The sequence below is a fragment of the Rattus rattus genome, chromosome 16, assembly GCF_011064425.1.
Source record: "Rattus rattus isolate New Zealand chromosome 16, Rrattus_CSIRO_v1, whole genome shotgun sequence".
Taxonomy (NCBI): Eukaryota; Metazoa; Chordata; class Mammalia; order Rodentia; family Muridae; genus Rattus; species Rattus rattus.
Genome location: NC_046169.1, coordinates 13,165,373 through 13,185,321, shown reverse-complemented (window position 1 = coordinate 13,185,321; position 19,949 = coordinate 13,165,373). Strand labels below are relative to the sequence as shown.

The window sequence follows — 19,949 nt, the reverse complement described above, 5'->3', positions numbered from 1 at the left end:
ATCAGACCTCCTGGACCTGGGGTAAGGGTGGTTGTGAGCCACCTGTCATAGGTTCTGGGTCCTCCGGAAGACAGGTGTGTGTCCTTAACCACTGAGCCATCTCTCCAGCCCCCTATTGAACATTTCACGACGTATGTCATCGGCATGACATTTCCTTGAGACAGCACTGTTCCATAGGTGAGAAGAGAATGATTAAAATATCTCCCTACATATATATGCATATCATAAGCGACACACTAAACAGGATGCGAGGTGGTGATAAATGTCACAGGGGAAAATGAAGCAGCCTGGCTGAGAAAGTAGGACCCAAATGTGACCTTGGCTTAAACGACACATGCATCCTCCAAGTCCAAGGTCAAGGTTTGTATACACATCTCCTTTGGTCCTTGAGGGGTCATCTGTCTGTGTCTCTGCATTCTGATCAACTCTCTTTGTATGCCTGTGAATGCCCAGGTATGTGCGTGTGCATGTCCATGCATGTGTAAGGTCCATGTGCATGTCCATGTATGTGCGTGTGCACATGAAGAGGCCAGAAGTCAATCATAGGCATGGTTTCTCAGGAGTCACTAACCTTACTGATTCACTGTGAGACAGGTCTCTCAGTAACTCAGGGCTGAGTAGGCTAGGCAGGCTAGCCAGAGTCCTGGGGAATCCTGCTGTCTCTACCTCACCTCATTCTGAGGCTCTGTCTAGTGAAGGGGCGCTGTGGTACAGCATAAGGCAGCTGACGTGTGCGCAGATCTGATTCCAGACAAGATGCTCCCTAACCAGGCTCTGGAACTTGGCTTTTAAAGATGGTGGCCCAGGGGGCTGGTAGGATGCCTCATCAGGTAAAGGTGCTTGCTGCCGAGCCTGATGACCCGAGTTCAAATCTCCAGGACCCACATGGAGGAAGGACAGAACCAACTCTGGCTAACACCTCCACATGTGCCCTGTAGTACATGTGACACGCCCGCGTGCACACGCACACACACACACACACACACACACACACACACACACGGAAAGATAACAGTGACCCAGATTGAAACGCAGTACTTCTGGGAGCTGCTGGCAGATTTCCCCTCACTCAGGAGTTGGTGTTTGGGTTAGCCTTGGTTCTCAAGCAGCCTTATGAGAACCTTCGATGTTTGTGTCTTTCAGATTCTGCAACAAAACCCGGTGGCTATGGATCTGTGGATGGCTGTTGGGAAAAACCAAGCTGTACAACAATGCCGTTATTAAAAAGTCCTGTACAGAATCTGACAAAACAAACCTGGGCACTCTCGCCCATCCACACACGGGGTGTGCAGGTCCGCCCACCAGGCTGGAAGCTGGCTGGGAGCCAAGGGAGGGCTCTCCTTCCCCCACCTCCTGTCTCTTTGGAGGTTTATTAGTTTTGCTTTAATGATACTCAAGCTGTACAGTTAACCAGAAAGCAAGTATAAATATAGGCCTCGCCGGGGCTCCTTGCTCCCACTTGTTGGTGCCCCCCCCCCCCCGTGTGTGTGTGTGTGTGTGTGTGTGTGTGTGTGTTGGGTGGGCACATCCTTTTCTGGGCAGAAGTACTACTCAGATTGCAAGCACACATAAGCACCTACACATGTTCATGCATGCAGAGTCCATGTCCAAACACACTAACATAGATATGCACAAGTGCCATTATGGCTCATGTTTCCATATGCCAGCACACGCCTCACACGCTTAGGGTGTACAATTTCCATGTGCAATGGTGCACTGTGTATATGTGTGTATTGTGCATGTCAATTGGGAGCTCCTGGGCCTTGGAGTCTCCCTTTCCAGCCTGTGTGAGGATGAAGACGGCCTGTACTTGGCCTAGGATGCTGGGAAGCAGGAAGGACCATTCATATGACTCTGAAGCCAGGTAGCTTGGAGAGCTGGGTTTGAGTCCAGACCCACAGCTGACTGGAGCAGGACCCCTTCATTCCTAACCTGTAGCCTGATGCCACGCAGCTGGAAGGCTGTGATCAGATGAAGGCCAGCTTGACATGGAAGAGAGCGAGCGGAGAGCTGGGTGCAACCAGTCCCCGCTGGCTGCTGGGGGATCCTGAGGCTGCCCTGGGAGGCTGTTCATTCCTGCCTGGGAACAGCCTGGAGGTCTCTGGATGGGCCAGGAGCTGGAGAGACGCCCACAATCTGTATATCCCAGAGGGCCTTGCACCAGGCAGTAAAGGACAAGGCAATAAAGAACTCAGTCATGGCAGAACTAGTCGTTCCAGCTGAGCGTGATGGGAGGAGGTGGGGGCAGCAGGGGTCCCCTGGTAGGGGAGCTGGAGGCCTGGACATAGCAAATCCTGTTACCTCCTGGCTGTGACGCTTGTCACCATGCCACTAATCCCTTAAAGTGAGTCATTAGCAGCTTAAGACCCATTTATCAGTGGGGGCCCAGTGACGAGCTGGTGTAAGCCTGGGGCTGCCACGAGTAAAATTTTCCCTGGCCCAAGCGTGAGCGTTCCCAGCAGGCTGTCTCACTTCCATTTTCTTGAAGGCATGTGAGGAGGTTATGATACACTCAGGTGACAGGTCATCAACACATGAGGGACACATGATCAGGTGCCCAGACACATACATCTCCAACTCAGGCCCTCTCCTCTCCACCTCTGCCCAAGAAAACCTGTTAATCAGGACACTTGCAGTGGTATGGATGGCTGGGCTTGGTGAGGCCCCTTGCAGGGGGAGCTAGCAAGGGAGGTTCACCCACTGGACTCAGAGGCCTCGAGCGGGGGGGTTGGGGAGGGGCAGGCAGGGAAGAAAACCAAGGCAGGGAATGAGACGCCCAGGCTCAGAGGGATGGGACACTAGCATTCCAACCCCATCTGCCTGTCCCTTTCAGCTGCATGTATGAACAGACCTGCCAGGTGTTGGGAAGCACAGCACAGTGGTGAGGCCTGGACAGCCTTGGCCACAGTCCGGGGAGGGAAGATAAATGTAGCACTTTATTTCATCAGGCTGAGACTGTGGACGCAGGCCACAGTCTGGCCACCAAAGTGACATAAACAACCAGCACACGGGACTGGGGGCCGGTACGGGCACACCTTGGGACAGTACAGCCCTAGAACGGGATGGGGTGGGGAGGAGAGGAGAATGGTGGGGTGTGATCTGGCTTGGTCATCCCCAGCAGCTTGCTCCTGCTGGCCAGGGACAAGAATGGTGTTTGTGACATGATGCAGCTATGGGTAGCAAAGGAGCTTGGGGACATGTGGGTAACTGTCTGGAAGACCAAGAGCTAGGCCAAGGTCTGAGGGCTGCATGTGAGACGCTGCAGGTAGAGGCTAGGCCGAGGTCCAGTGGCTGTAGGCGCGGATGCTCATGGGAAGAGGCTAGACAGAGGTCTGGCGGCTGAACAGCTCTATGGTGAGCGCGCTGAGGAAGGCAGGGATGCTGTCCTGCTGCAGCAGATGCAGCTCAATGAGCTCAGGCACTGAACGGGAGAACTCCGTCTCCAGCAGCTGCATCTTGGAGCCCGAGGGTCCTGTGGCCTGCAGGAGGAGAGAAGAGAGGGGAGGTCAGAAGTGGCTACTGGACAAGTATCTGTCCTCTGTCCTCATATGCTCCCCAGTGGAGGGGGTAAGGGACAGGGAAGGCTGTGCTGCCTGGCACTAGAATGGAGCCTGCGCTCCAGGGCCACTGGCTTGCTTCTTGCACTCAGTGGGCTTGCACTGCCCACCAAGGCAAAGTTCAAGGTCATCAGCAGAGGAAGTGGAGATTCACAGCAGGGAGCCAGTCCTGCCTCATGGCTATCCCAACTACAACAGGCTACAATTCTTGGGGACCTCCATTTTAGTAGCTGGACTCTGCAGCTGTTACTCACTTGACCTGGTGAGGTGAAGCAAGTCCAGAGCGTCTTCCAGACTGTGAAGACAAGATGCTGGGTGCCACCCTAACAGGGTGACCTCTGAAGCTCAGACTAGCTCCTGTCCCACTTTCTTATGTCACTATAACTGAAGGGAGGGCACACTGGCTCACGATCGCTGTGATGGGAGGTGGGAGTGGAGCTTGCAGACAGGCGCGCAGCTGCAGTGGGGCATAGTGCAGTTTCTCTGGGTCTGCCCAGGCTACCTGGCTGTCTGGGCAGGCTACCCCTTCACTATGCAGGCTGGGCTGGGAGAAGCAGATGAAGCCCCTGGGCCTTCCTGCCATCCTTCCTTCCTCAACCTTCACTTATCTTGGGGCCTCCCCTGCCAATTGGCCCAGCCATACTGTAGTGACCCAAAATATAGAAGGACCGCTGGGGCAGGAGAGAAAAGCGCTGCTTGGGAGGTAAGGCAAGAAGTCATAATTTCACATAGGACCATGCCCAAACCTCAGGTCTGACATAGGACTAGTGTCCAGTAAGTCTAAAGCCCTTCTTACTCTGCCACAGAAAGACAGAGGGCCCAATTAGGAGCAGAGCAGAGGTCGGACTGGTTGGTTCTCCAAGGAAGAAGCAAGGGGGTCCAAAAAAAACCCAAATGGGTTTATGGGGTTGCCAGGGGATATGAGTCAGGCCAGAGCCTGACAGCCATCTGAAAGGCAGGCATCAGAAAGGATGAGAAGAAATCAGAACACCAGTGCGTCTCTGACAGGAAGTTCCGCTACTGTGGAAAAGTCTCACAATTCCCAGCATGACCACGTCATCTACTGGTACCTTCAGTGTGCACCCAGGCCAACTAAACATACATCTACAGGAAGGGGCACATACCAATGTCCACAGTGACAAGCTGCATAATGGCCTACAGGGATGCAGGAATACACAAATTGCAGTTTAGCTACACATATGTAAATAAATAATTCAGCCGTGAAAAGGGACAAGCTCAAGAAACTTTGAGCATAGTAGGCTGTTTATGTGGTGCCACTGGCATGAGGCATCTGTATAGACAACACGGCAGAGGCAGGAGGCAGGTGCTGTGTACCACGGTGAGAGAGCAGGGAGCCCTGCTTTGGGGACAGCGTTTCTCTGTGAATAGCCGTGCCAATGAATAATGCACAGTGGATGTGCTAATGAGAGCCGGGATGCATGGCCCAAGGCATGAGGAGTTTGTTTTGAAAAGTCCCCCCTGCCAGGGGCTCTGCAGGTGACCCTACTCCCTGGAGCCACACAGATGGCCAGGCTGCTCCCTTGGGTCCTGGAGTCCATGACTGCCACTGTCTCCCTAGCATGAGCAAGAGGGGACCTGGGGAGACTGCAGCTGCTGAGGCCCCCACACCCCGTTTCACCCCATCCCTCGTGGGCCATCACGGAATGGGAGGCTCTACCTCACTGCTTCCCCAAGCTGTCTCCTGTCTTGCTTGTTACCTGGGTTTTCCTCCTGTTTTCTCACATAGGCAGACCCCCCAGCCTGTTCCCATGGCCCTTAATACATTTAGCCTTGTCATAGTTCAACACAAACCATCTTTAAACAAAAATAAGAGAAACCACTCTGACCTTTTCTCGAGAAAATCCTTTCATTTCTCCCTTCTGCTCTCAACTCGCAATGTTTTTCCCGAAATGTCAGAGGGGCTGACTCTGAGGCAGCTGTTTGGGAAGGAACAGGCTGGCTGGGTGGGGGCAGGAATAGGGTGGGAGGAGAACCTCCAGGAGAACCTTCTTTCATGTCCTGGCACTCCCATGTTCTGGGTACCCTCAACAGGAACTTCTAGGTGTCATGTCTCCCTTGCCCCTCCCCAGATGTGTGTTTGTCTGTTTAACTGTGTTACTAGAAATGGAACTTAACAGGTTTGGTAAGTACCCCAACATCAAGCTGTACTTCCAATCCTGTAGTCAGGTTGTCTACCACTGATCCACGCCCCCAGCCCCTCACTGGGGGATTCTAGGCAGGGGCTCTACCACTAAGTCATACCCCAGTCCCTCACTGGGGGATTCTAGGCAGGGGCTCTACCACTAAGTCATACCCCAGTCCCTCACTGGGGGATTCTAGGCAGAGGCTCTACCACTGAGCCACACCCCAGTCCTCTTGTTTTATGTTGGGAGAAGATCTCACTAGGTTGCCCAGACTGGCCTTGAACTATGGTCCTCCTGCCTCTGTGTTCCAAGTAGCTCAGGTGAGAGGCCACTACACCCATTCTTTATTTGAAAGAGACCTGTTTCAGCTGCCAGCACCACTCTCCTATCCTGATAAATAGGCAAGAACTAAAGAGGCCACATAAAATACACTCCAACCCCATTGGGCATCTGCTCACGGAGTCTCTCTGTGGCCAGTACAAGTCCTGGCAGGTCCCTCTGGAGGTTGGAGGGAGGGCAGGAAATGTCTCTCCTTACAAGTCTCAAACAAAACCAAGTCTGAGGTTTGTACCACAAGTTGGGCATGGCCCAATTAGGCCCTTCCACAGTCCCTCTGCCCACTCTCTCAACTTGGCTCCTCTGGTCGCCCTGCCTGCCTCGGCTCAGGTAGGCTCACCTCCTCGTGCAGACCCACCCAGGGAAGTGGTCCTGGCTTATCAGCATGTGCGGATTGAATGACACCCCGCCAATCAGTCCCTGTACCGCTTTGCCGTGTTCAAATGCCACCCGGTCCCCAGGTGCCTGCAAATCACCATAATTAGGGGCTGTTCACTTAAAATTAGAGCGCAATTTTTTAAAAAGCAAATTGCCCAGTCAGACGTGCTGGCTGTGGTTAGAAATATTTATGGGCTACGTGCATGTGCCGTCTCTAGCTCCCTCTCCCTCTGTGCTGGGGACAGGCCAACAGCACTGTGGGACCAGCGCAAGAGATGAAGATACCCGCTGCAGACAGCTGCCAGCCTCTGCCCTTTGACCCACGCCTCCGCCTCCAGCAGGGGGCTGTTCCCGAGGACTGCAGGGCTAAATTTGGGCAGGGGACGTGACTTGTATGTGTGAAGCCAAGGAGATCCAGATAGGGATGTTGGGGTGTCTGGGAACACAGCCAGAAGGATACTAAGGACCATGAGCCAGCACTGGGTGAGTCCCATGCTGTTCAGGCCAAGGAACATGGTACCCTTCATGGTCTTCCCACTCAGCATCTAGACCTGGGTCTGTCCCTCTCCACTGACACTACAGTGGCTGCCATCCCCACCCTGCCTCACACTATCAGAGAGTGCAGTATGCAGGCCTTGTGAGCCTGTGCTGCTGAGTGGTAGAGACAACAAACTACTTCAATAGCTCAGCCCAGGGAACCCTCTTCATGACAGTCACTTTACACCTACCCCAAGTCCCTCCCTCCTTTACCCACCAGAGCTTCCTCCCCCCTAGCTCATCAGAAGAGCTGTGCCAGTGCAGCTGGCATAGCTGATAGCTGGCATCCAGCATGATCAGGCTTCGGTCTTCTTCCTGTGCCCCAAGTTGCCAGACCCCAGGAGGAATTGGCGGCCACTGGTTCAGGATGATGAGGGCAGAGCTGAAAATGACGGTCCTACATGGAGTTCTAAGAGTAGAAACTGTCTGTGTGGCTTGCTTTGTGTCCCTGCTGAACTACGCCAAGGAAAGTATCCATGGGCTAATGACAAAGCGTGAAAGGAATTTACTATGCTAGCTAGGGGTGACCTTTCCCTCTGGAGCTGTGTGTGTGTGTGTGTGTGTGTGTGTGTGTGTGTGTGTGTGTTGGGGGGGGCTGGGCCTTGCAGCCCCTAATGATTCGCAAACACACAATTATTATTATTGGATGCTTTCTATTTATGAGCACTGCATCCCCCAGGCTTGCGGTCTGCTTCAGAGTTCCACAGCTGCTCCTGCAGCTTTGGGAGGGATTGGAGGGTACAGGGCAGGGACAGCCCGTGGGGTCTATCTATGGGTCTCACCAGCAGGGCAGACAAGTGAGCCCTGACCCTTCCTTCTCAGGTTCCCTATGTGCCCAGAGGCATGGGGGCCCAGGACATACTGGAGAAGTGGGGCAGAGAGGAAACAGTAGTGGGCAGAAGGTTGTGCAATTCAGCTGGTGCCCTGAGGAAAGGGGAAGGCGGGAGAGTCACTCTTCTACAGCTTCCACTGGAGCTTGGGAGAGCCAGGGCATCCAGGCTGCTTTGCTCCAAGGCCTTAGCCATCTTGCCAAGGGCTGGGAGACAGAACAATCAGGCTGGTCTCCTCACTGGTCTGTCTGCCACCTACAGGGCACTGGGTCTCTGAGAGTGGCTTTTCCTAGAGTCACCATACTTAGACTATGGACATCACCTGGTGAGATGTAACCCCAGATGCCACTCTTACTTGCTGCATGACCAGGGTGTAAACACTGATTTCCTTCTCTGAATACAAAACAGGGATTGCTGCCTTGGCCCTTTGCTGGGGGCCATAGTGACTCAGAGGATCAAATCCCATGTAGCACTCCCAGTCAAGGCAATGTTTCAGAATTGAGTCCCTTACATGTAAAATAGTCCAAATAAGACACGGAGCTAGGAAGCGGCTTGGTGGGTAAAGAGCCCATTAGTACACACGAGGATTCAAGTACAGATCTCTAGTATGCTTCTAAAGCCAGGCATGGCAGTGCACATCTGTAACCCTGTTCTAAGGTCAGGGATGACACATCCATAACCCTGTCTCTAGGAGAGGTGGAGACAGGCAGATTCCAGCCAGCCTAGCTGAGCCAATAAGCCCCAGCCTCACTGAGAGACCATGCCTCATAAGATGGGGGGTGCGGTGGGGGGAGCTGGCCAGAGGGCTCAGCGGGTGTAGGTGCTTGCACGGAACTGATGGATGACCTGAGTTTGATCCTTTAGACTCACATAGTAGAAACACTGAACTGCTTTCCTCTGGCCCCACCAATGCCGGGCATGTGCCCCACCCCATAACTAAACAAATGAAGACAGAAGTGGAGAGCATTGAGAGAATGCCCCCCTTGTGCACATGCACTCCTGTACCCCACCACACGTGTACTCATGCGTACAGTCACTCATACGAACACACATGTGAAAAGACGCCACAAACTCAAAACTATGAAGCACAGTTTTCAAGTCAAGGACCTAAGGGGGCAAAGGACAGAAACGTGTGGCCTGAGGTCACAGGGCAGAGGACCGCCGTGGGAGGGAGATGACTTCAAGCGTGCTTTCTTCTGTTGGATGCTGACTGGCACCTGGTGTAAAAACTACCTGACCAGGACAAACTAAAAGACCAGAGAGACCCCCGCTAGCACTTGTAGCTCCAAGAGCTGAGAATTTCCCTCTCTCCCAGCCCCAGGACAGCTCTTGGGGACTCAGGAGCCACTTCAGAAAGGGTCTGACATCAGTGGCAGGGCAGAAGGAGTCCCTACAGTTGGGTCCCACCTCACAAATCTTAAACTAAGGTCCCTAAGGTTCAAACTGCTTCCAGGCAACTCTACTGCGAAGCCAATAATATTTACTGTAATCTATAGAAGTCAGACCCGGACAAGGAGAGTGTCAATACCCACTGATGGTCAGCTGGTCACACAGAGAATCAGGAATGCATGGCTCACAGAGAAAAGAAGTGGGGACCAGTGGACATCCGTAACAGGTAACATTAACTCACCATTACTTCCCACCAAGTGACCAAAAGCATGAGACAGTGCCCAGCCAACCCCACAGTGAGCATGGCGCCATGAAACAGGACGAGCAGTGGGAGGCACTAGAGCAGGCCAGACACTGCCCCGAGAGGACAAGTAATCTCAAAGATGCCGTGGGAGGAGATACCCAAAACAACAAAGGAGAAATCACCCACCCATCTATGGATAACATGACTGGGTCACATGACAGGGCGTCACGATCTTGAGAGTCCCAAAGGAGAGGTCAGAGTGAGCTGGTGCCTGTGAAACAGCTCTCAACAACCCACATCCAGATAACACAGTCCAGTCAGTCCCCACCCGTCCCCACCCTTCCTTCAGTGGGATCTGCTTCAGACTACTGCATGGCACACATGCTGGGAGGTTTCTCTGTTACCTCACACTCAGCTCTGACGGGTGTTGCTGGGTTCTCTCTCTGCTTCCAGAGCTCAGAGGAAATGAGCAGCACTGTGTGTACTATAGTATGACAGAGAACTGACAGGCTCCCAGACCGCAGCTACCAAGGAACCACTCCTGGCTTTGTGTAAGGGCCTGTACCCTCCTCACATCCTGAACTTCAGAACTGGTCACTGTGAACTGTTTCCACTGATGTGTAACTGACGTGGGGGATGGAAAGATTCTTGAGGAAATCACACCCACATTTGGACAATGGAAGGACAAGCCTAAACCAAAAGATCCAAGAAGCCTAATACACTCCAAACAAGGCAAGAAGAAAACAGCAACAAAGCACACACCTCCAACTTGCTCACTTTTAGGCTCCGAGCAGCCAACAGAGGCAGAAATGCTTTCCCTATGGAGAAATGAAGATAAAGGTGACAGCCTATCTCTCCCTGAAAACAATAATGGCAAGGAGATAATGGTGTGCATGTGCGTGTACATGTGCATATGTATGTGTGTTGGTTAGGGTTTCACTGCTGTGAGCGGACACCATGACCAAGGCAACATTTCATTGGGGCTGGCTCACAGGTTCAGAGGTTCAATCCATTGTCGTCAAGGTGGGAACATGGAAGCATGCAGGCAGGCATGGTGCAGGAGGAGCTGAGAGTTCTACATCTTGTTCCAAAGGCAGTTAGCAAAATACTGGCTTCCAGGCAGCTGAGATGAGGTCTTAAAGCCTATGCCCACGGTGACACACCTACTCCAACAAGGCCACACCTCCAAATAGTGCCACTCCCTGGGCTAAGCATATTCAAACCACCACAGGGTACAAAAATAGTGGAGCATCTACTCTGAACTCGACACACTGTGGGATAATAACCTTGAAGGGTCTTCAGACACACAAGGTATACAAGCCTGATTTCTCTTTTTTCTTTTCTTTTTTTCGGAGCTGGGGACCAAACCCAGGGCCTTGCGCTTGCTAGGCAAGCGCTCTACCACTGAGCTAAATCCCCAACCCCCAAGCCTGACTTCTAAGCTGATCTACACTATAAACTGACCATTTATCAATCCACCCACTCACCCATCCACTTATCCATTCTGCATTTCTGAGGATGGAACCCAGGGCCTTGTGCATAACAGTAACCACATTCCTCCCAAGCCACTCCAGGCTCATGGAAGATTCTAGGCACTCTAGTGCCTAGCCACACCTCTAGCCACTTACATAGACAATTTTTAAAAAACTGTCTGAACCTCACCGAGCTCTGCTATGAAATCAAAATCTGAAGACATTGTAAGGAAAAGGTACAAACTACAAAACAAGGACCCTCTGGCGACACAAAGTTCCCAAAGGGCATGGCTGAAATTCAGGTCTTATTGTGTAGTGCAAAGTCTACCTTACAACGGTGTGGCTCACTTGTGTAGCTCCCTTTGCACATGTATGCTCACACATGTGAAGGCCAGAGGTCAACCTTGGGTGTTAGTCCATGTACAGTCCGCCTTCAATTTTATTTTCTGAGATGTTCTCTCTGGCTTGGTACCCACTGGTCTGGCTGAGATGAGCCACAGGGATCCTTTTGTCTCTGCCTCCTCAGCACAGGGGTAGAAGCCTGAGCCCCAACTGTGGTTTTTAAAATGTATGCTTCTGGGGGTCAAACTAGGTCTTCATGCTTGCAAGGCAAGCCTTTCACCAACTGAGCCATCTCCCCAGCCCCTCCCCCTCCACATCCGTCACATTATGTAGCTGTACTGAAAGATGATCTCTTTTCCTTACAGTTTCTCAGTCAATCATGGCAGGAGCTGAGAAGGGGAATAGTGGGGCCAACCAGGATACCAACCATACAGCACTAAAGGACACACACCTAATGACCTGTTTCCTCTAGCAAGGCCCTACCTCCTAAAGTCTCCAGACTTCCCCAGGTAGAGTAACCTGCTGGGAACAAGCATCTGCCTCTTGAGCCTGTCCATTCCAAACAATGACCTACTCAGGCTTCTCTGAAAATACAAGGATGCTTGGTCCTGGAGACTCACGGTGACTCAACTATTACCCATGAAAAAGAAACCGCACACTCTGGGCTGGAAATGGCAAAGATACTGACTAGTTCAATTCCCAGCAACCACATGGTGGCTCACAACATCTGTAATGGGATCCGATGTTTCTGTGTGTCTGAAAGACAGCGACAGTGTATCATGTGTGTAAATCTTAGAAAAAAAAAAAAAAAAAAAAAAAAAAAAAAAAAAAAAAAAAAAAAAAAAGAGAAAACCGCAGGTCAAAGTATATATAGTGCACAAGTACACATTTCATGTTTGTAGGACATATGTGTGTGTGCTTGCTCAGGTGTATGTGTGTTTGCGTGGAGACCAGAGGACAACCTTAGCTGTCATCCTCAGGAGTCATCCACCTTCATCACTGAGACAGGGTCTCTCACTAGTCTGGAACGTGGCTGCCCAGAAAGACCTACTGTTGCCTGCCTCCCCAGTGCTCAGGGACAAGTGTGAGCTGCTCTGCCTGGCTTCTTATGTAGGCTGTGGGTCTCAAACGTAAGTCCTTGCGGCTATAGCAAGTGTTCTTATCTAGTGAGCCACTTTCCTAACATATATTTTTCTGCACAGTAGAAATGGACAAGGAATGCATGTGAACAGCACATGGTGGAACCCACCCCTGAGGGGCAGGAGTGAATGCTTCTCTCACACAATAGAGAAGATGGAGATGCCTGAATACCACCTCTGTGCAGGCGGCATCCTAGGGTGTTGTACGCTATCATCAAACAGAAATGAAAAGTGTAAGCCAATACTTTTTATAACAACACTGAAACATGAATCACCTAGGGAAAGATTGAGAGAAGATTGAGACAGCTGCAAGATGGAGATGAGAAGATGGGCTCAGAGGAAGCCCTCTTTGGCTGCGAGGTGCGTTGCTAAGATGCAGCATCCCCAGACAATCGGCGCAGTTGGTGCATGCCCAGTCAACACCCGAGCTGCCTTCCCGCTTCATAGCATGTGAATGGCTGAGACTACAGTTTGGAAGGAGATCTACAAACCCCGGGATTCCCACACGGTCTGAAAAAGAGCAAAGCTGGAGCGAACACTACTTGAATTGCAGGGTAAGGATGAAACAGTAACAGGAACAAATGGAGGGATGGTGGTGGCTCACCCTGAGGCTGCCTCTCAGGTTTGTGGCCAAGGTACAAATGTAACTCAGTGTTTTATAAACAATGTCACTGTGCCAGGACACATGAAGGTATGTGCACCTACACACACAGTTTTTTGAGACAAGAGTCTCATTGAGTGCAGGTTGGCCTTAAACTCCATATGTAGCTAGGGAAGGCCTTGATCTTCCTGTCTACTCTGGAGCACTGGGATTGTAGGCATGCACCAGCATACCAGGTTTATGTGGTATTATGACAAAACCCAGGGCTTTGTGCATGCTAGGCAAAAATACTCTGCCATCTGAGCCATATCCTTAGCCCTCCATAGATGCATGAGAGAACTTCGAAACATGTCTAGTGTCAGATCCAAAAGTCAACTCCAATGGATCAGACCTGTAAAATGTATACAATAGAACTCCTAGAAGAAAAGCATGGAGATACATGCTCCTTAGATCTGACACCAGATGCACACTCCAAAGTTAGAACTTCTGCTCTTCCATAAATGCTTTCAGAGAATGAAAAGACAATGTTGAAGGGACTCTGGCCAGCTCGAGTATATGGTGAACATGGCTCTGGCAGGCCTTGGCCTTCTCTCCCATTCCTTCTGCCTTACTACTGTTAGGTTACATTCCTGAAGCTAGCCACCAAGGTGTGTTCCCTCATTTGGCTACTTCCTTCTTCTGAGGCTGACTACCAAGGTCCAGCTATCAAAGTTTTGAAATCCAGCAATCAAAAACTCCTTTAATTCACCTAACTAATAGGCCCTCATCTGAACATTTGCTTATGGGCTGTGTCTGTTTCTTCTCTCTCCAGAGGCAGTGCTTTGTCCTTCAGGACAAATATTCCTCCTTCATCTCCCTTGCTAACTTCGCCTTCTCCCTGATCTTCTATCTTCCCGTCTTTGTCTCTAATTCTCTGCCCTCTGTCCCCCTGGGGTAAATCAATCTCCTTTGTGCTGAGAACTTGGTCGTGGGGCCCTAGGCGGATACTTTTCCCAAAAAGCATGGCCTAGGAGACATAGCCTGGTTTATGGCTCATCAATGTTGTGTACCCAGCTATACAAAGACTCCTGGAATCAGTAACATGGAAATGCACAACCTATTGTTTTTAAATGAGCTAAGGGGCTGGCAAGATGTGTGAGAACTTGCCATGCAGCCTGAAGACCTGTGTTTGATACTTGGAACCTACAGAAAGGTGGAAGGAGAGAACTCACTCCACAAAGATGACCTCTGTTTGCCATACAGGTACCCTTGCACAGTACTTCCCAAAGCAGGGAGGATACTGTGGAGGATCAGGAGAGATGAAACTATGGAAGGCAAGTGGTACAGCCCTCAGAAATTTCCACAGGAGGGGTGCAGGGCCAGCTCAGTGGGTAAAGTGTCAGTCAGCAGTGAGGATGAATGGCTGTGATTTGTGTGCAGAGCTGGGGGTGCTGCAGGACAGACAGGCACATCCCCAGAACTTATGGCCAACCCGTCTAGCTGAGCTGTGAGCTCTGGTTCAGTCAGAGACCCTGTCTTGGAAAAGAGGTAGCAAGGGCTAGTCACAAAGCCTCACATGCCCAAGATCAGGGGTTCAAGTCCCAGAATCACCAAAACAAAACATAAATCGTGGCACTGGCAAGGTGGCTCAGTGAGTAAGGCACTTGCCACGGGAGCCTGACCATCTGAGTTCAATCCCCGGAACCCACACAGGCAGGAGAAAGCCCACTGCACGAAGTTGTCCTCTGACTTCCACATGTGCACTGTGCCATGCAGTCCCTGCCCCACCGCATATATGCAGTAATAATAAACAAAAACATATTTAAAAATGTGGAGAGGAATAGAAAAATATTCCTAGCAGCTCCCTCTGAGAGAGCAATGGTGGAAGACCGGAATCAACATCTGCTCCCATCTGTGCTGGGAAGGTACCTCAAGCTTTGTGCCTGCTGGACAAGTGCTCTACAGCTCAGTGGAATCCCCAGCCATGAGCAACGTGTCTTCATAAAGTGGTTAACACAAGGGCCTGGCTGCCAACTGTCCACACTGGAAGGGAAGGCCCCCTGTGGGTTTGGGGACTTAGCAGAGTGTGTACCTCAGGGCTCATAGCCCAGCCCATCACCTGCTTCCTGTTACCATGCAGCTAAACACAGGCTGAAGAGGAAACTCTATACCATGAACATATTGGGGCAGGCCCTATCTCTACCCATGGCTGGCTTCCTTCCTGGGGACCTGTCATTTGCTCCATGTGACATACCACATGCCAGGCATTCTGGGTCATACATGGCCAGCCTGCTCTGTGGTGGGAACCTGTGGCCTAGGGAACTGCTGACAGTGCGTGCTTTGTCCCATGTTACACCATGGGGGGGTCTTCTTTATTCAGTTGTAAGGGTGAGGTCTGGTGTACCACACTCAGCTTGAATGGAAGAGGGCTGAGGCCCGCTCTGCCCCCAGGGATGGGGTAGGAGTGAAGAAGGCCAGGTGAGCACAGAGGATCTGGGGATCAGGCCTTGACTGTGTGTTGGCAAAGTGGCCAGGATCAAGGTTTAGGCTTCTCTGATTTGTGATGGCCTCTCAGGACCAGTGCTTCATGGGCAGCTGTGCTCTCAGTGGCTCTGCATGCCTCGTTGAAGGCAGCTGCCCTTCCTATGTGGCAGGTGTGGCTCAGGGCTCCTGGTGGGCCCAGGGACATAGATGACAGCTGGGCAACCATCTGCTCTCAAAGCTGCGGGTGCAGGCTGTTGCTGCAGCTGATGCTAAAAGGCAGATTTGTTGGTTCTGGGTTAAAAATATCCTGTGAATGACACGACTTTCAGAGTTAAATCTCTGAAGACTTGGAGGGGCGAGGATGCACTCTCCTCACTGTGTGTCTCACTCGCCTCAAGTCTGACACATGGCAGAGTGGGCCCCAGTGGGCCAGGCCACTTGCTTCTCAGAATACTACCGGGAAGTTCCTCACACACACCCTGCTGGTGCCTGGCCCAGGACTTGGCTGCTCTGTCCTACTTCAGACTCGCCCAGAGCCTCTGCTGGGAGTTCTCAAGCAGACAGACTAACGAGGCAGCTTTCTGGCCTCCCTCCCAGCTGTGGGCTCCTTAAGACGAAGGTGGGAAAGTCCCTGTTACTCCACCTCTGGTTCAGACGCTTTTGGGCTAGCTGCACTGAGGACTGATGGGTTTCCGTCTAGTTCCCACCACATGGGCCGGTGGCACTAGCAGGGGCATCCAGTCACCAACTGTTTTCAGAGATGTGCTGCCCATGGAGAAATCCAGAATAGTGAGGCTGCTCAGGTCTAAGGTTCAAAGGTACCCACGCTACCGGAAACCACTGCCCTGCTGCCTCAACACAGGCAGGCCTGCTGGAGGCTCTGGCAGGGCAGTGGCTTCTGATAAAAGCCAACATCTCCAACACCTACAGTAGAGACTGACTGGAGGGAGAAGCCTACTGGTGGGAATGTTCCAGTACCTCAAAAGGTAGTATTCATCTTGGGCACAGATATGTCAGGTGATTCAGCCCTCCTGTGAGTCAAGGGTGCTTCCTGGCTGAGGATATCCCAGGGACCCTGGCCACCCTAGCATGTCTGCCCGTCTCTGTGTAGACTGCTCACTTACCCTTGGTGTTGGCATCAACTACGAGCTGCCTTGATTTTCATCTTTCACTGACCCTGAAAGTCGATCATGAAAGAGAATTTTCTTTCTTGTTTTTTAATTAGACTCGGTAACATCACCAAGCTGTGAGCTTACGGCTTTGTAGATCTTGTGTTTCTGACAGTAATTACTCACTGAGGCTTTCCAGCTCCAGTTCAACTCAGCAACTGCCCTGCCAGTAATTAAGAGAGATGAGGCATCAGACTCTGGGATTCACATGCAGCCCTTCCCACGTGGGCTCCTGGCTTCCTCTGCTGAAGCCCTGTGTGGGCCATGCTTCCTTCCGGGTTAAGGCCCTCGGGGGCAGCTCCGCTCTCTCTTCAGGATCCACATCACTGTCTCGCAGTAGCTGGAAAAAGACCTATGGTACTGGGTACCTGTTCCTTGCCATCTCTAGCTTAATCTGTCTCTAGGTGAGCACCTTCAGGAATGACTGAGAATGAACACGTGTCCTCCATGCCAGAGAGATCCATCAAAGTATCCTCTCTCGGTCCTTCCCAATCAATCTCTACCACATGTCTAACACTCATGTGCCCTCAGGAGGTGGCAATGGATCCTGCCTCAGAGCCTCCCTTCTCCCTCTGCTCATGGGTTCCTTGAAAGTGCAGGGCTCATCCAGGACCCTCTAGGCTATGCCATAAAATAGGGCAGGGTCCATGGGTCAAATGCTATGTGCACATGTGTAGGTCACGTGTCCATGACCACTTCCCATGGCTTAGTTTGTGGACCAACTCAGAGCCCCCTCTTTTGGGTGAGAGCTGGCTAGCTCAAAGCCCCAAGGCCAAGGGAAAGCAAGACTATGTGAGGCTCAAGGGGGAAGCTAATCAGGCCTCATTACATGGAGATGGTGGATGAAATATGGTTGCCTGACTGCTTAGGGAAGCAGGGTCTGTGAAGAGGAGTGTCCCCTCCCTGACCTGGCTGTTTTATTACAAGCATCCACGAGTGTCTGATGGAGCTTCTGTGGAGGGCCTAGTAGCATTAGTTGCCATGCTTGGAGCTGCTTCCATTTGGGGCTGAGGGCATCTGACTGTGAATGTACACTCAGGCTGCAGGGTAACACTCCCTTCTCTGGAACACTTGGTTGAAACTGGCCCTGGGGACTGTGGCAGGAAGCCCAGAGGGGGTCAGGGCCTACATGGCCACACGGCAGCTCCGTGGCTGTGTGAGTGGGCAGGCTCCATCAGCTGGCCCACCTCTGACTGTGCCAGGGCTTCCTTAAATACAATTGGTTAGTCACAGTGCAGTGTTCTTCATGGTAAGCTATTCTGAGAGGCAATTAAAACATCCCACTGCCAAAGTGCACGTCTCCTACAGGGAGTCCTAATATGAAGGAGTCAAAAACAAAGACTGGGGAGGAGACCTGGGCTCCAGGCTCATTTTTGAAATGGCAGGCTTTGTCCTGGTCCAGTCTTCTTGGAGAGCGCCAGCAAAACTATGCTGGGATGCAGCCAGGGCTCACAGAGGAGGGAAGCTAAGTCATTTTCCACCCAGAGGCCATGGCCTCATGACACTGATATGCCCGCTCCCTCCTGCTGAGCTCAGCACAGCTGAAGCCTCTTGCCAGGGCCATTCGGTGACTGTAGGTGAGAGAGGGGAACACAGAAGAGGTCTGGTTTGTTTGCAAGAGGACTGAGCCCACACAGTCAATGGGAGTGGTGTGAGGGAGGGTGGCCAGGAGAGCCTGCTAAACTATTCACAGCCATTTATGTCTTTGTTGGGATTAAAAGGTGATTTAAAAAGTAGCCAGCAATTTTAGAGGCGTCTGTCTCATCCGGCGTCAGTGAGCCTCCTACAGGGCTGACCCAGTTTGACATACATGGAGTCATGCTCCCAGGGAACACAGGTTTGTCATGACCCCAGCCTTTCGACATCTGTGAGCCGTGAGAAAGGTCTGTGGTTGACGGAGCATGGTGGCTTGTGACTTTGTGCTTTACAGGACAGAGAGGGTGTCAGATGGGAGGCTACCACAGGACTCTTGGTGGGTGTCCACAGGAGATCCTGAGGTCTGATGAGTGGGACTCAGCATCAAAGACCTCTATCTTAGCCAGGAAGCTCCCACATAGCCCTCCTTCCTGAGGCTGCCATGTGGCCTTTCCTTGAGGGTCAGCATTGGGGGAACCAGAGTTAAACCTTCTTTGAGGGACTTTCTCAGTCTCTATGGGGGGCTCAGCTCATAGGCCCTACAGAAGATGCCCCTGATGAGCTCCACCAGCTGACTCAGAGTTTCCTCAGGGAGGTCAGGAACAGACTCAGGTGTGGGGAAAGAACAGTTGCCCAGGGTCTTGTCAGGACTGTGAAGATGATGTATGGCTGGCTGATGAGCAGGCGGAGTACCATGGTCATTTACCTACCATCCCTAGCCTGTGCCCTATCTATAAGGTGGGGCAGACCCCTGGGCACAATGACTCACAATAGGGACAGGAGGTGACCAGTGGGAAAGGGGCTCTGCTTCCAGACCAGGCTGCACTCTCAGCCTCCTGCAGATTTGCTGACTTGAGACAGGGCCCTAATGAAAAGTGAGCCCTGATCAGTCACATGCAAAGCACACAATTACAGTGCACAAGAGGCCACTGTCTGACCCTGGCCAGCCTCAGGGACTTTGCCACCCTGCCTCAGCTGGCTCAGAACTCAACATGTGTGGTCATCTGGTGAATGGTCAGTCCAGCACTCGTCCATCTCCCACTCCCCGTCATGCCATGAGAACCAGCCCGTTTCCAGGCTAATCACTTGCCTAGTAGACTTCATATCCTCAGGGTCCAGCCAGCCTTGGGACTTCACTAATAGCAACCAGGGTCACCTCTCCTTTCAGTAATGCAGAGCTTCATGGGGAGGTCAGAAGGTCACAAACCATTACCGGGATGGGTGATGCTAATGCCACTTCAGGAGCACATTCTCCTCCAAGATTCTACAACCGACAGACTGTATGCACTGAAGGGGTGCTCCAGACCCACAGGATGATGTGGGATGGAGTGTCCAATGGTGAAGAAGATGAGGGTATAAGGAAGTGACCACCTGAATCCAAGAGGTCTTTAGAACCAGGTGTCCTCCAAACAGCCACCAGCAAGAAAGCAGCTGAGGGAAGGATGGCTGAGCTCAGATAACTCGGGACTTGGGAGGAAGCTTGGGAGGTGGTACCTGCAGGTCTGGAGCTGTCCCAACCCCTCAGACTTCAGGAGGTAGAAGTGTCTTGTTCTCTATAGAAAAGAGTGTTTGAAGGTGGGGTGTTCAATATCCTCGGTCAGCATGAGGAAGGTGCTGCCTGCTTGTGGAGTGGTGCCGGGACTGTCTCTGTCCCTGTCTTGCAGCAGGAGGGTCCATGTGTTGCTGTCGCTGCTGCAGTTTCATTGATGGTGT

At 51.9% G+C, this 19,949-nt stretch overlaps 1 protein-coding gene across 1 annotated transcript in view; it reads right to left on the bottom strand.

The window, feature by feature from the left end:
* Positions 1-2,897: 2,897 nt before the first annotated feature.
* Positions 2,898-19,949, bottom strand: part of Mad1l1 (mitotic arrest deficient 1 like 1) — a 308,135-nt gene continuing 291,083 nt past the window's right edge. The window contains exon 18 of the mRNA XM_032886912.1: positions 2,898-3,479. Coding sequence (XP_032742803.1) covers positions 3,321-3,479 — 159 coding nt within the window. The 3' untranslated portion in view covers positions 2,898-3,320. The remainder of the gene's footprint in view (positions 3,480-19,949) is intronic.